This window comes from Polyodon spathula, chromosome 5, assembly GCF_017654505.1.
Source record: "Polyodon spathula isolate WHYD16114869_AA chromosome 5, ASM1765450v1, whole genome shotgun sequence".
In the NCBI taxonomy this organism is placed as follows: domain Eukaryota; kingdom Metazoa; phylum Chordata; class Actinopteri; order Acipenseriformes; family Polyodontidae; genus Polyodon; species Polyodon spathula.
In genome coordinates, this window is record NC_054538.1 from 33,269,092 (window position 1) to 33,283,580 (window position 14,489).

The 14,489-nt window shown below is 35.8% G+C and overlaps 1 protein-coding gene across 7 annotated transcripts in view; it reads left to right on the plus strand.

The window, feature by feature from the left end:
- The window catches only part of LOC121315866 (transcriptional activator Myb-like), a 13,358-nt gene extending 1,512 nt beyond the window's left edge, over nucleotides 1-11,846 (plus strand). Inside the window, exons 2-15 of one of the 7 annotated variants that reach the window (XM_041250404.1) lie at nucleotides 766-883; nucleotides 1,576-1,647; nucleotides 2,551-2,643; nucleotides 2,884-3,104; nucleotides 3,476-3,695; nucleotides 4,229-4,309; nucleotides 4,637-4,741; nucleotides 6,044-6,289; nucleotides 7,250-7,606; nucleotides 8,222-8,364; nucleotides 8,778-8,892; nucleotides 9,080-9,202; nucleotides 9,288-9,389; nucleotides 10,605-11,846. In XM_041250404.1, the coding sequence (XP_041106338.1) occupies nucleotides 766-883; nucleotides 1,576-1,647; nucleotides 2,551-2,643; nucleotides 2,884-3,104; nucleotides 3,476-3,695; nucleotides 4,229-4,309; nucleotides 4,637-4,741; nucleotides 6,044-6,289; nucleotides 7,250-7,606; nucleotides 8,222-8,364; nucleotides 8,778-8,892; nucleotides 9,080-9,202; nucleotides 9,288-9,389; nucleotides 10,605-10,718 (2,110 nt within the window). In that variant the 3' untranslated portion in view covers nucleotides 10,719-11,846. The remainder of the gene's footprint in view (nucleotides 1-765; nucleotides 884-1,575; nucleotides 1,648-2,550; nucleotides 2,644-2,883; nucleotides 3,105-3,475; nucleotides 3,696-4,228; nucleotides 4,310-4,636; nucleotides 4,742-6,043; nucleotides 6,290-7,249; nucleotides 7,607-8,221; nucleotides 8,365-8,777; nucleotides 8,893-9,079; nucleotides 9,203-9,287; nucleotides 9,390-10,604) is intronic. The other 6 variants (XM_041250405.1, XM_041250407.1, XM_041250408.1 and 3 more) reach the window with 6 other exon arrangements.
- The last annotated feature ends 2,643 nt before the right edge of the window (nucleotides 11,847-14,489 follow it).

The window sequence follows — 14,489 nt, forward strand, 5'->3', positions numbered from 1 at the left end:
TTTTTAATACGGACATCTACATTTCGTACTTGCTTTTATTTGTTTAAGTATCTGTTTGTTTGGTTTCCTTCTGGCTAAAATCATATTTATCGGGGAGGGCGATTAACGGCTGCATTTTGAGTACAATTTATTCTGTACAGATAATGGTAATTTAGGGTTAAACCCATAACTTTCACTTTTGTGTAGAGAAGCGGTATTAATCTGCAGAAAGGCAAATTATACCATTAATAGACTATATTGCAACAGAGTATTCAACTTTTCTTGAATAACATCATTAGCAAAAGGTAAAAAAACAAAAAAAACAAATTGTTAATACAGTATACAACTTCCCTGAGCCACAGTAAAACTATAGGCTTATACTATATAATGCAATACGCGAGAACGCTAAGGGTTATCCACACTGTACATAGACTGAGTACATATTATAAAGGATGTATCTCCGGCTAGAGTTTAGTATCCAGAACATTGACCTGTGTTTTAAACCATGATTGGTTGAATGTTTGCCAAATGTATAACTAACCTGTTTTCTGACAATAAAAATACAGGTCCCAACATGTACAAGTCATGAACAAAATAATTCACGTTGCCAATCCCCTTAGATGTATCTGTGGAAACCAAAAACATTAGAACCAGTTTTTCAAATTATGTGTAACTTGGTCCCACACCAGGATCTGCAAGATATACAGGTTCTGTTATTGCATGGTGTTAACTTATGCATTTGATATAATATTATATTTATTGGCTAAATCATATAATTTTTTTTAGTGTCTACAGCAGTGATGAGGATGAAGAAGAAATTGAAATGTATGACCATGATTATGATGGACCACTGCCAAAGTCTGGGAAGCGACATCTAGGTAAAACTAGATGGACCCGTGAAGAAGTAAGTAAAACTTAAGATAATACAGTAAAACCTGTCGAATCTGGCATCGTTTGGGACAAATTGTGCGGGATTATACAGTATGCTGGATTACAGAGGTCTGTAATACTGTACCTGAAAAAATGAAACAACAAATTATTTAAAAAAAAAAACCATTACAGTACATACAGTAAAAGTAGAGTCCAGGTACAACTTGTAGCTCAAGATTTGTATCAGTTTTAATTTACTTTCTCCATTATGTAAGCAAGGATTTTACTGTAGATTTACCATACCTGTGGACACGTGTGTGTTTACACAAACTTGATTGTAAACTTAGACCAGAAAAAAAAAAACATGACTTGGTGCCGGACTGCCATATTCCAGAATAGACAGGTTCTGGATTGTAGAAGTTATCACACCATTATTTTAATAGGGATTTGGTCTGGACCAAAAAATGATGTCAAATTATACAAAATGCTGGTTTGTAGAGGGGCTGGATTGGATAAGTTTTCCTGTGCTATATAGCTATGGCAGTGTTGTCCTTTATTTTTTATAAACACCAGCAGTACATTTGTTTACAAAAAGCAGACTAATGCTTATGCATCTGTGTTCTTAATTACAAAAGAGACAGTTACAAAATGTCATAAACATTAGGTTTATAGCAAAATAAGTAATCATTTGCTTGTTTCTGAATGTTGGATTTTTTCTTCCCACAGGATGAAAAACTGAAGAAACTAGTTGAACACCATGGAACTGAAGACTGGAAAGTTATTGCCAGTTTCCTTCCTGTAAGTACTACCTGTTATTTAATTGTGATATATTATCTCTGGCATCTCATACACACAAGCTTTATCTTTTACTCCACATTGATAAGCGGGAGATTGTATTAAACATGTTGGTTTGAACAATGATTCCTTTTTTGTTTTTTTTAAAGGAGAAGTTGCACATGTTGTATATTGACAGGGAAGCATCTTGGTGCCACCTGCACAGCCACATAAGTGGTATTTGAATATAAGTAAACCACTGGAGGCTTGAAGGACCTGTGGTGATACTAACCCGGGTAACTAAAGACAACAAACAGTCCATATGCATTATGGCAGACTCTTCAAATTCAAAATTCATGAAAAGATGTAGATCCAGAGATAGACTTTTTTTTTTGACCTCATTAAATTATGCAGTAATATTTAACTCTTGTTCTGGTCTTATTAACAACTTCTGTGGGCTATACATTTAAGAGGGGCTACAAGAAGAATGGGGGTATCATTTCTTTATTTCTCTTTTGAAACACAAAGTCATCAAGTTGGTCTCTGTGATCTTCAAAACCACACCGCACCTGTGCCTTCGCATGGATTGTAGAAGTAAATATTCAGTTTCTCCAAATAAAACTTTCAATACATTCATAATTGGAAACTAAAAATGTTTTAATTTCTAATGCATACTGTGGGCACCTGGTATTCAGTAGCACCAACAGCAATACAGTACTGTATTAAGTGCAAGCACCTCATAGTCTTGAGTAATTCTCCAGAGCAGCAACAGCAGAACTGGAAACAAACATGAAGGTGATCATTACTAGATGGGAACAGTACTGCTGAGGATTGCACTGTGTTGTCTCTGTTTTTATTATTCTCAGACACTGTGAGCTCACAGAAATGAATAATTAAACAATTTTGTTAATTTATTCCATTTAATAGAATCGAACAGATGTGCAGTGCCAGCACCGATGGCAAAAGGTGTTGAATCCTGAGCTTATCAAGGGGCCTTGGACTAAAGAAGAGGATCAGCGGGTAATGACATTTTATTGATTTGTTTTTTTTTAACAAAAGGAATATGAAATAGGTGTCAGTGTTTTATAGAATATTTATCAATAGCTTCAAACGATTTATCATAATAAAACAGAAGTTTGTCTACTGTCCTAAAGTTTCTTTAGCTTGATTGTGATTGTCGAACAATGCTACTGAATTAATTATTATTTTTTTAAATGCGTGAATAGCATATCAAGATATACTAATGTATTCTTCATGCAGGTGATCGAGCTTGTGCTGAAGTATGGTCCCAAACGCTGGTCTGTCATTGCAAAGCACTTAAAGGGGAGAATTGGCAAGCAGTGCAGAGAACGGTGGCATAATCATTTGAACCCAGAGGTGAAGAAAACCTCCTGGACAGAAGAAGAAGACAGAATTATATTCCAAGCACACAAAAGACTGGGAAATAGATGGGCAGAAATTGCTAAACTCCTTCCTGGAAGGTAATTTAACAGCATAGTACATTTTTCTAATCAGATGACTGAACATGTCATGCATATCATGTTTTGTCCCTTTTCTTCCTACTTGGGAACTGCCACAGCTGAACCAGGTGCCAAGTGTTGCATGCTTCTGGTTTAGATCCATTTGTTTTGGCCCCAGGAAGATAGCTTTTCTACATGAATACTGAGTTCACTTTGTTTTGCCAACTTTAGCTTACTTTAATACCACAGTGGCATGTAAACAGTTCCATGATAAACCAGTTCATGTGATAAGCACATTTTCAGTACAGCTTAATTCTATGTTGACATTTTTGATACAGGCGATAAAAGACTTGTTTTTATTAACATATATACATTTTGTTATTCTTGTGCAGGACTGATAATGCTATCAAGAACCACTGGAATTCCACGATGCGACGAAAGGTTGAACAGGAAGGTTATCTCCAGCTTTCTCCCAAAACAGGCCTGCCTGCATTGGCTGCAAATTACAATAAGAATAACCACATAATGGGTTTCGCCCATTCGTCCCCACCCACTCAGATACCCACAATGAATGCTGATTTTCAATATTTCCACATCCCAGAAACACACAGTGTAAGCTACGTTTACAATTAATGGTTTCAGGTACAAGGAAAAAAATAAAAATTTATTATTATAAATATATATTATATATATATATATATATATATATATATATATATATATTATATATATATATATAATATATATATAGCCTACTTTTTATCATTATATCTATTGGATGTAGCCTACTGGTTAACAGTGTATTTTTTTAAAGACTGCTAATTATATGAGCATGTCATTGTTTTAAATCCCCTTTGTAAATGTCATAGCATTTTTTGGGCTAGTGTTTTCTGCTTGCTCTTGTAACAAAGTAAACTTTAAATTCCATTGTCCAGTTTGATCTTGTGACAAAATAAATTGAATATGTTAAATACTAACTTTTGTTGGGGCTTCTAAAAAATAAAAACGATTTGATGCACGACACATCCGTAAGACTGGCCTTGCTATTTTTGCCCTATTTTTTTATTTATTTATTTTGAATCATGAAATATTTAATATGTAAGTTATATTGACTGACCCTATCATCTTTCCTTTTTCTTGTTTAGATTCCTGGTCCAGTTCCCTTTCCGGTAGCTCTGCATGTGAATATACTCAACATTCCCCAACCCGCTGCTGTAGCAATTCAGGTAAGTCTTTTAAAATAACTCTGTCAAATAGGGATTACTAAAACATAGGCTTTTTCAGTACATAGAAAAAAAATTGCGTGGGATTTCTTTGTAAAGTATTGTGTAAAATGCTGTTTTTTGCACTTCTTCTAAGGGGGAGGTCAGACGAGACACTTCTGAACTAAAAGATCAGATCAGTTCAAATAGTAAGCAGTGAAACTGGGGTTATCTGATTTGCAGACACAGTTCTAGAGTTGTATGTTGTGTGCACAGCAGAATAGAAACATTTATTTCTCCTTTGCTGTGCATACACTTTATCTGTTCTTTTCCCTTAACTCTTAATTTCAGAGACACTATAGTGATGAAGATCCTGAGAAAGAGAAAAGAATAAAGGAATTAGAGTTGCTACTTATGTCGACTGAGAATGAACTGAGAGGGCAGCAAGCATTACCAGTAAGAATTACTGAGTGGCTTGGATGAAGGGATAGCAGCTTCACCCCAATGCTTTTCTTTCCTCTTTAAATCTTCCAAAACTATGATGAGGCTCACCAGTGATATTCACTTGATAATTTCTTTCAGCCAAGTCTTTAAAAGTTAACAGATTGCACAAAATGATATTGAAGAAACTCAACCACACAAGATAAGTAACATTTGTAATTAGTAACCATACCTCTACAAAGTAATTATAAATACCGGTAATGATTACGTCAATTCCATTTTAAAACTGTAAACTCATTTTAAGTCAGAAAATGAACAAATTCAGCCTCCCCACAGTTTTGGTTTGCATGCTTGTAGACTTTCCCTCCTTTTGTTTTCAATTAATTTTGCTTTGTTAATTAATTTTACCTTTTTGCTTAAAGGTTTGTGCATTTTCTTGTCTGTAAACAACTCATTACCACAACAGGATTACAAAAAAATAAAAACACACAATAATAACACAATCTCTCAGATGGCAAATGATGGCCTTAACACATTGATTTATAGTGGATTTTCAAATCTGTGGTTTGTTTGTGTTATTGATTTAATTTGCATGTTCTTAGTACTAATGGTTTTCATTTAGATTTTTTTTCTTCTCTATTGTAAAAACTTATACCTATCAATGAGGTCTTCTGTGTTCTTGATTTAAACATGATTTACCCACAACTTTGCTGTGTTGGTGTGAGCTGCAGCGTTAGGAAGGTTAGAGATAGAAGAGGAAAAAATAGATTAACCATGGAAAGCAACTCTAACTTTTGAAAAGTTTATAAGGAACATGTTGCCTAAAAATGTGCTCTCCCACCAAACATGTGAAAGCTGCATTAACGTTTAGTGTCATTCAGATTTTAGCTAAACTATGTGTTGGCAATAGTGTGATATTCTGTATACTGTTTTGTCACTGGGTTCCAAACATAACAATCTGTTGCATAATTTTTAGGACAAAATCGCATTCTATATTAAGAAAGCATGCAATAAAAATACGTTAATGGGGAAATTTACTAGAAAAATTATTTAACATAGTGCTCGACCCAACACTCTACATTTGTACAATGGTTGGAAGAGTTTGGTTCATCCTGCCTAAGATTTTAAATCAATGGCTCAATTCTCCTGTAGTTCCCATATTGCTTGGGTATTTAATACAAGGAAACATCTGGGTGTCTATTTCACATGCAAACTGCTCAAGTGATGCAATCTCTTTTATCTTGCCTTCAGCAGTGTCTGTTTGACACCTTGTGCAACTTCACTGCTAAGTTCCTTTTCTCTGCCACTCTTGTGCAGAGCCAGGTGCCAAACTACTCAAGATGGAATGCCACAGTGATGGCTGACAACTCAGGATCTCGTGGTGACAATGTTACCATTTCCTGTTTGGGAGAACAGCAGCAACGGACTGCTCCCCCTCCTCCCCTGGACCACGGCCGTCATCCTGAAGAGAGAGCCTCCCCAGCACGCAGCATGGCAGTCAACCAAAATAATGGCATGTCGCCTCTCCCTGAGTTAACAGATACACTCCAGCTAATAGATTCGGTAAGTCAGTACTGCGCAACGATACTCACAGAACGGTTTATCAGATGGGGAACTTTTCTAGGATCCTTAACCCTTTGCGGTCCTATGTTGGACCAGGTCCGACACTACAATTTTCTTTCCAGTCCGATGTCAGACCCTGTCCGACATCATCAAAAAGACGTAAGGCACAGGTCTCTAGTCGTTTTTTCTCCAGAAAAAGCAGATAAAACCTTTCAATGGCTGAGTGAGACCGATAGGAGCTGAATGAAACCAAAAAAAAAGGGTGTATCTCATATCCCCATCCACTACAGAGATAATACGGACATAACAAAGGAGGAAGCTGCTTCTGCATCCAGCACTCAAAGAATATCACACACATTTGCAGAGCTTTTTGATGTTACAGTAATTAAATAATGACTTGGATCACATTATTGAGGAGTTTGGTGATAAAACGAGTGATCAGGAGAGGATTTATCAGTATGCACGTCTATAAAGAGGTATGTGAAAAACACAGCGAACAAGGGGTGGGGCTTCAATGCCTTTTAAACCTGTTTTACTCTAAATTTAAAATTTAAAATAAATTGGACCTGATGCGCCTGACAAGCACTGAATAAATGGAAATGTATAGTAATATAGTTGGTAGCCTGGCTAGGCATTTTTAACATGAGTGCATGTATCTTGCTCTTTGTTCCTACCACTTTGTAATGCTTTAAAACATATACAAAATGCCTGGAGTACATATTTAAAACTCATCCTGCCTTGGGTACATATTTGAGATTTACTTATGTATTTTTTTGGGAATGTAAATACAGTAGTCTCCTCAAATCAAACAGTAAACAAACAAACAAAAACAAAATAAAAAGAAAGACTTATTCTTTACTTCTAGAAAGTATTAGAAATTAGGACATTTTGATCATTATAGGAATTTAACTGAACATGGTGGCACCAAACTGTCTTTCGTGCCTCCCCCAATCTTTTCAGGATCCTTCCACATGGGCCGATCTCAGCAGTTTTGAACTCCATGAAGGTGCAGATGCTTGCAAAATGCCAAGCAACAAATGCACAGAGCTTCAGCAAAAAGAGGGCAGTGTGTACGAAAGTACTGAACACACTAAGTCAAGCTTAAACAAAAGCGTGCTGTGTCAGGGCTCTCCTGCTTTGCTCAGGTCACTTTCTGCCTCAGAGTTTGCCACCTCTCCTGCAGTCAGCCTTCACAAACGGAAAGAGATTGCCAACCATTCGGACAGTGGTGAGGGTAGCACCTTCACACTAGCAGACTTCAGCTGCTCCACTCCCAAGCGTTCCCCGGTCAAAAGCCTGCCCTTCTCACCCTCGCAGGTAGTTGAACTGCAGAGTCCAGCTGCTAATTTGCAACAGTCAAAAATGGGTTAACAATTTAGAAACTAATCATTTGGAACAAACGACTAATCAGTTTTGCACTTGTTGATTTCCTTAGGTATTTTAACCTACTCATTGCTGTCACTTTCTGACCATTTTCTCTGCATCAGCAGAAAACTAACTAGTGATGTATTCTTCTTCATAGCACCTAAGCTGCAATTTTTCTGTCTTAATTCCTGGAGTAAGTTTAGATCTATGTTTCTTTTCTTTATAACACCTTTGCTAAAGCAAAGTGCAAGCTGTTTTTCAGAGAGAATGTGCTAGCTCTCAGTGGTTCAGCACATTCTGCTGTTACTGGTACAATAACCATCTTGTTGTTTACCATACATCAATTTGTTTTATTTTAAAAGTTACATCACTTGTTAAACAACGTGCAAACAAATCTAATCATTACAGTTTAAATTTCACCTGAAACCCAGCTTGTGTGGCTTTAAATGAATGCCTGCATTTTAATCAGCTATTTGCAGAAATCAAATGGAGCTTCTTCAGTTCTTTGATTTTGGGAGTTTTAGTGTCCTTATTTAAATCTATAACTTTGTTCACCTTTATTTACAGTTTTTCAGCACCTCAACAAATCAAGTAAATCTAGAGATTGACAATCCATCATTAACATCCACTCCTGTTTGTACTCAGAAATCCATGATTACAACTCCACTGCACCAGGACCACGTAACTAAACCTCAGAAAGAGAATGATGTGTAAGTTTTTCAGTATTCGTTAAAAGAGGTGTTTACATAGCTAATGACGTAGATATAATATGCCATTTATATAATGCTCATTTCACTAGCAGGGGGAAACAGGTCAACATTATAATAATAGTACAATTTACATAAACCATTTTATTACCTTACTCTTTCAATGCAACATTAATTAAAACAAATACCATAGTTACTCATTACTTGCTGTACATTATTTCATATATTTATTTAATTCATTGACATGATAAATATTTTGTTGCAGTAACAGGAATAACATTTCACAATTCTTTGCATTTTTACATTTTCTTTACAGACTCAACATTGCGATCAACCCTTTTTAAGGTCATCTAAGGAAGATGTGTCATGTGGTTTGCAAGTTCATTGACTGATTTTTTTGTTTTTTTTCCTATCAGTTTCAGAACTTCAAATATCCATCAATCGGTAATGGAGACATTTCCAAGAACTGCTACTCCTTTCAAAACTGCACTGGCTCTACAGGAAATCAAATATGGCCCTTTAAACATGCTGGTAAAAAGACTGATACATTCGGTAACATTTGCCCATATAGATGAATATATATACTGTACATTAAAATATATTTGGACTTGATTTAATGCATACTGAAAATGGGAAGTCTGTATCAGCATGTGGAATACTTCTCATTATAACTTTCTGTTTATTACATTTAACGTGGAATGTTTTTGATCTGTTTCAGCCCCAAACTCCCCATCTCGATCAAGACTTGGAAGATGTCATCAAACAGGAAGCTGGTGAGTCTGGAATTGCAGCAGGGTTGCATGAAGATGAGCAACCTCCCTTAAAGAAAATTAAACAAGAGGTATTTTCTAGCAACTTGTAAACGTTCTGTAAATATTTACCAAACGTTAAGTGCACAGCCGTGTTGATTTCAAAATCTATTTTAGGTGGAATGCCCCTGTGAGAGAATAAGAACTTTCCTCCAGTGGGAGGGAGAAAACCTCAACACTCAGCTCTTCACACAAGGCAATTCTTCCGAAGATGCACCGGTATGTATATTAGATTTGCAGGCTTTCAATGGATTAAAAAAAAACAAAAGGTGTCATAAACACCTGTTGAAAGTAAACACATTATTCGAAAGTTATTTTGTGTGTTTAGGAATGTGTTGAGATGTTTACAACTTTATTATTTGATTATTATGGTTGCTTATGATCAAGTTGCTAATAAATATAACCGATAACCAAAATAGTTTTATTTGGTTGCCCTCAAAATAGGTTGAAAGTTTCTGAAATGTGTAACAGTTTTCTAGAACAGGCACAAAGCCCTTCCCATTTAATGGGTCAGGTTTCACATAGCAACTTTATCAGATTTGTTTAAACATAAACATTGAACTAATCTAAAGATATTGATAAGATATTTTTTTACAAGTGTTTGTTCCTTATAAGCTGTGTCATAAATCATTGTAGTGTGTGTTTGGGTATTTAACATTTCATTTTTATTTCTTTATTTAGTTATCGTTTTAAAAATGTAAAATGTATTTATATAAATGTAAACATAAAAAAATGAAATGATGAAGCATCAGAAAAATGTAGTAATAGACAGGTGGTATATAGCTACAATTAAACACACACACACACACACACACACACACATATATATGTGTGTGTGTGTGTGTGTGTGTGTGTGTGTCTATATATATATATATATAATATATATATATATATATATATATATATATATATATATATATAGCTTGTTTGCAGAATCTTCTTACAAGTTCAGTGTTAATGATGCCTGTATCTGACAAAAATGAAGACAACCTCATTAAAACTTTTAATGTGCCTCGAAAACCAATTGGAAGTCCATTACATGTAATTGTTAGGATAGTAGCACGGTATTTTGAGTATGTTTTAGGATGCATCTAGTCTGCTAAATCGATTGTTTGCCATATTAACGCATTTATATGGCATGTTCTGTCAATGTTGATGCTGTAAATACTGTTACATGTGGATCATGTTCTTCAAATGGAAGAATACGTAATCAAGTGGATGTTCTACATAGATACCAGTATTCATACCAATTAAAACTGTAACACAAAAAAATAATTTACTTTATTATTCATGTACTTGTCCACAACTGTTCAAGTTTCAATATATTCTGACACCCCCCCTCCCCCCCAAAAAAGAGGTGAAGAACTTAGTTAAAATAAAATGGATGTAAAGCAAATAAAATGTATTTTCATTATATTTTTTCTCTTATTTTAGGAGTTGAACACATGGGAAGCAGTTGCTTGTGGAAAGACTGAAGACCAAATGCTTGTAACAGAGCAGGCCCGCAAATATATTAACCCATTCTCAACCAGGACTCTAGTCATGTAAAGGGTTCAAGCTAAGCATTATAACATGTATAACATTTTAAAACACTTCAGGTTGATTTAAGAATCAACGTTCCTTCTTCGTGAAGATAAAATTAGGAGGGGAACCTATTTGTTGTGGTACAACAGTTGGGAGCAGCACAATGCAGTTTGACATTGTGCATTCACTTGTTGGATTTCAACCAACCAAAGAAAACTTAAAACGACAAGCTTACCTAAGTTACTAGGTAGGTAATACTATTTTTTGTATCACTTAAATGTATAATTTATGCATAATAATATAAAGAACAACCTGCATAATTTATTTTTTGTTTGGATGTTGTTGTCCAGAAATTGGCAAATAAGCAGTGTTTTATGCCAGTATTCTTATTTTCCTCTTGTTGCGTGGAACAAATGTACTAAATAACAATATAAACAGTCACACATGGTTAACTAAATGCACTGATGGGAAGTATTGTGTTAAAGCATTATTACAGACCAAATTAAGATAATCAAGATTGTGAATATTCAAAAATATTCTGTTTAAGTACTTGTTTGGTTTTAAACCACTATTTGTGTGTGTATTTGTTTTTTTGTTTTGTTTTTTAGCTTGTCTGATGATAAGTGTGTGGAAAATTGTTTTATTTGAACAAATGTATTATATTTTTTATTTTATAATTACATTTTTGTAAATGCCAAATGGAAGAGGATCTTTTTGCTGCTATAAAGTTTAGCATGTAGACTGCTAGCGTCAAATGGGCAGTAGAGCTTTACTAAATTGGATGACCTACTGCACTACCATTGAGGGTGAATTTAATTGTTTTGTTATTTGGAAACACTTCTTGGGAGATAACAAAATGGTCTTGCACCTTTACTTTTGGGGAAACACTGTATTTAAAAAATAAATAAATAAATAAAACATTTGAGTTGTACATGCAGGCTTTGAAATGTTCTCCGTTACTCTTTTATGTTGTGTTTTTGTATGTCTTGCCTTCATTCGACTGCCGTAGCAAACTTCAAACAAACACTTTGAAACAACTTAATAAACTTTGCTGCCTTTTTATAGCTTTTGATGCAAATCATCTGCACTTGCTTTTTGATATAAATTTGTATATGAACTGCCTTGTAAATAAAGTGTGTGTTTTTTATTAGATTTTTCCTGTGTTTTATTTACATATGGACAAATAAATCGAGGCAGGGTTGATGTGATTTAATAGCTGGTAAAACTATTACAAGTTAGATTACAGTAATAACAATTATCTATTAGCTATTATCCATCGATAATAATACATTTGAAGAGGTGGTGCAAAACTGTGATGCCTGATGGAGAACATTCATGTGGGAAAATACAATTTTACAGTTCAAGCATCAATAGAACAACAGTGCTGTATGTATAGAATAATACAGAATATAGCAATTACATGTTTAATCACAAGTAGTTCTCCAGTTGTATGCACAAATGTACGTGTGACATACAGATGGACTAACACACAGACACCACCCATCTCCAGTAAGCTAAAGCATGTAAATATCACATTTCGTAACAATGGGATAACTTCCAGATATATAGAGAAATCTGAAGTGTGACATATATATGGACAGATGGATGTATGTACGTACAGCCACCCACTATATCCCCTTCAAAGGGGATAATACAAACTGACTTTCTGGTTCAAACACCGAGGAATATTGATTTTAAAGTACAGAGACGGTGCAGAACGGTTAATTTCTTATTGAAGAGTTATGCAGAACTTCAAAATTTTATGTTTCTTCATAGTGATGGAAGTTTTCATATCTTTAAGCAGTCAGAGGTGCATTGTTGGTTTTCAAGCAATGTATTACTTATTGTATGAACATGTTTTATTTATAGAAGTTATTCTTAAGGTTCAAGAACCAATTACCTTTGGTGTAAGGGCTGGCTAATGTTGAAAGTTGTAGGATTTTAAGATGGTGTTTTGTGGTTACACGAAAATAAATAACTGTTTTCAGAGTGATGTTGGAGGATTTTCCCCTTAGAAAGGGTGCCAATGAGCTTTATACTATGTCTCCTATCGGTAGTTCAATCATAGGTCAATGAGATGTAATGCCAGACATTATATATTCCAGTTTCTACCAAGTGAACAATACATATTCTAGTCAATGCTATTGCACAGGAGATGATCCACATATTCCCAGTTTTAATCCCGAGCTGTGAGGGCGCAGTATAACAGGAACATTGTGCCTCATACTGGATGGTTCCGTAGTTCATTCCAGGGTCAGCTGGAAGCTAACCACCCAGGAAGGGGGCGGGGTCGCAATACCAGAAGTCATCGCCCTAGCATGGTAAGCGATGTGTCAGTCATGGATTGGAGGAGACAAGATTGAACTAGTTATTGGATGGGGCGTGACTAATGGTATTTCAGGGGATGTGACAATGCAATTGGTTCCTTTGTCATGGTTGCAAATGGAGCGCTGACAGAGTTTTAGAGAGAACGTGAGTGTTTGTATTTGTTTAGTTAACCACTGTTTGTTTGTATTTAGTAGACAGCTAAAACCTGGATTCCAAATACTGCACTAGTCACAAAATAACTATTCACCACCAGCACTGGAGCACCGCGAGAAAGGATGAGAACCGTGCTTCTGTTCTTGTATTATTATTTTGGGACTGAAACCCTGTTTTGGTTAGCTGTGTAACTACACATTGCTGTGTAGTTGACAGCATTATTATTTGACGGTGCCGAACCCTGACCACAATTAAAAGAACTGTTTGGACCGTGAACACTGTTATTGTCCTTGTTTGAGCACTGCATCACCTCTACACCTGCACACTACTGACCGCTTTATCACACACCCCTATTAAATGTATAACTGATGTTTTTCAGATTTCTTTGTGGGGTGCAAAGCCCTCGAGAACTTTGTTCCACCTGTACCCTAAATTATTTAATTGAACAGAGTCTTAATTGGTTAGTTATTTAAAGATGCCGGTCAACCCTACAGGACTTTGAATCTCCAGCACCACAGTTGTGCACCCACGATCTGTACTCTGTATCTATCCAATCAATACCATAGCCTAGATTTTTGAAATGCCAAATTAAAATGTCTCACCTCAGTGCTGCAATCAAATTACCAGTCCCTTATCACCCAGAAGCAGATGTTACCAAGCTAATGAACTCTGGAAGCACATCCCAGCCTAGGTAGTCTCCGCCTGGACTGGTCCGATACCTGAGAATCTGAGGACCGCCAGCTATCAGCAGATGATGTACTGGCTTAACCCATGCTAGCACAACGCTCAGACACACACACACACACACACACACACACACACACACACACACACACACACACACACACACACACACACACGCACTATTGAACAAATCATTCATATCATAATCTGCCTTGCTGTTCAAGTGTAGTTGTGTTTGTAGGAGTGAGTGTACAAACTGTCACCACTGCTTTCTGTCCTGGTGCACCCAAACAGCTTGTCCTCATACTGTGCTTGGAGTCATTGCTCTGACCCTCCAAATATCTCATAATCTAATAATGTTACAGTGCACTTCCACGCTAGGGTTGGTGTATTTCTACACAGGTCAAGTCTGGCAACCTAGTCCTGCACTTAAAAACGTTATTACAGTCAGGATGCCATATGTACAACTGTAAACATAATAGGTGGTACCCCCTGACACATGACCATATATGCGTGTTCTGTCTGAATACTGCAATAATTCAAATTTGGGAGAGAAAATTTGAAAATTAGAGAGCTTCTGAAAATATATCATCAAAGACAACATTGTCATAACCCAATTTAAAAAAAAAA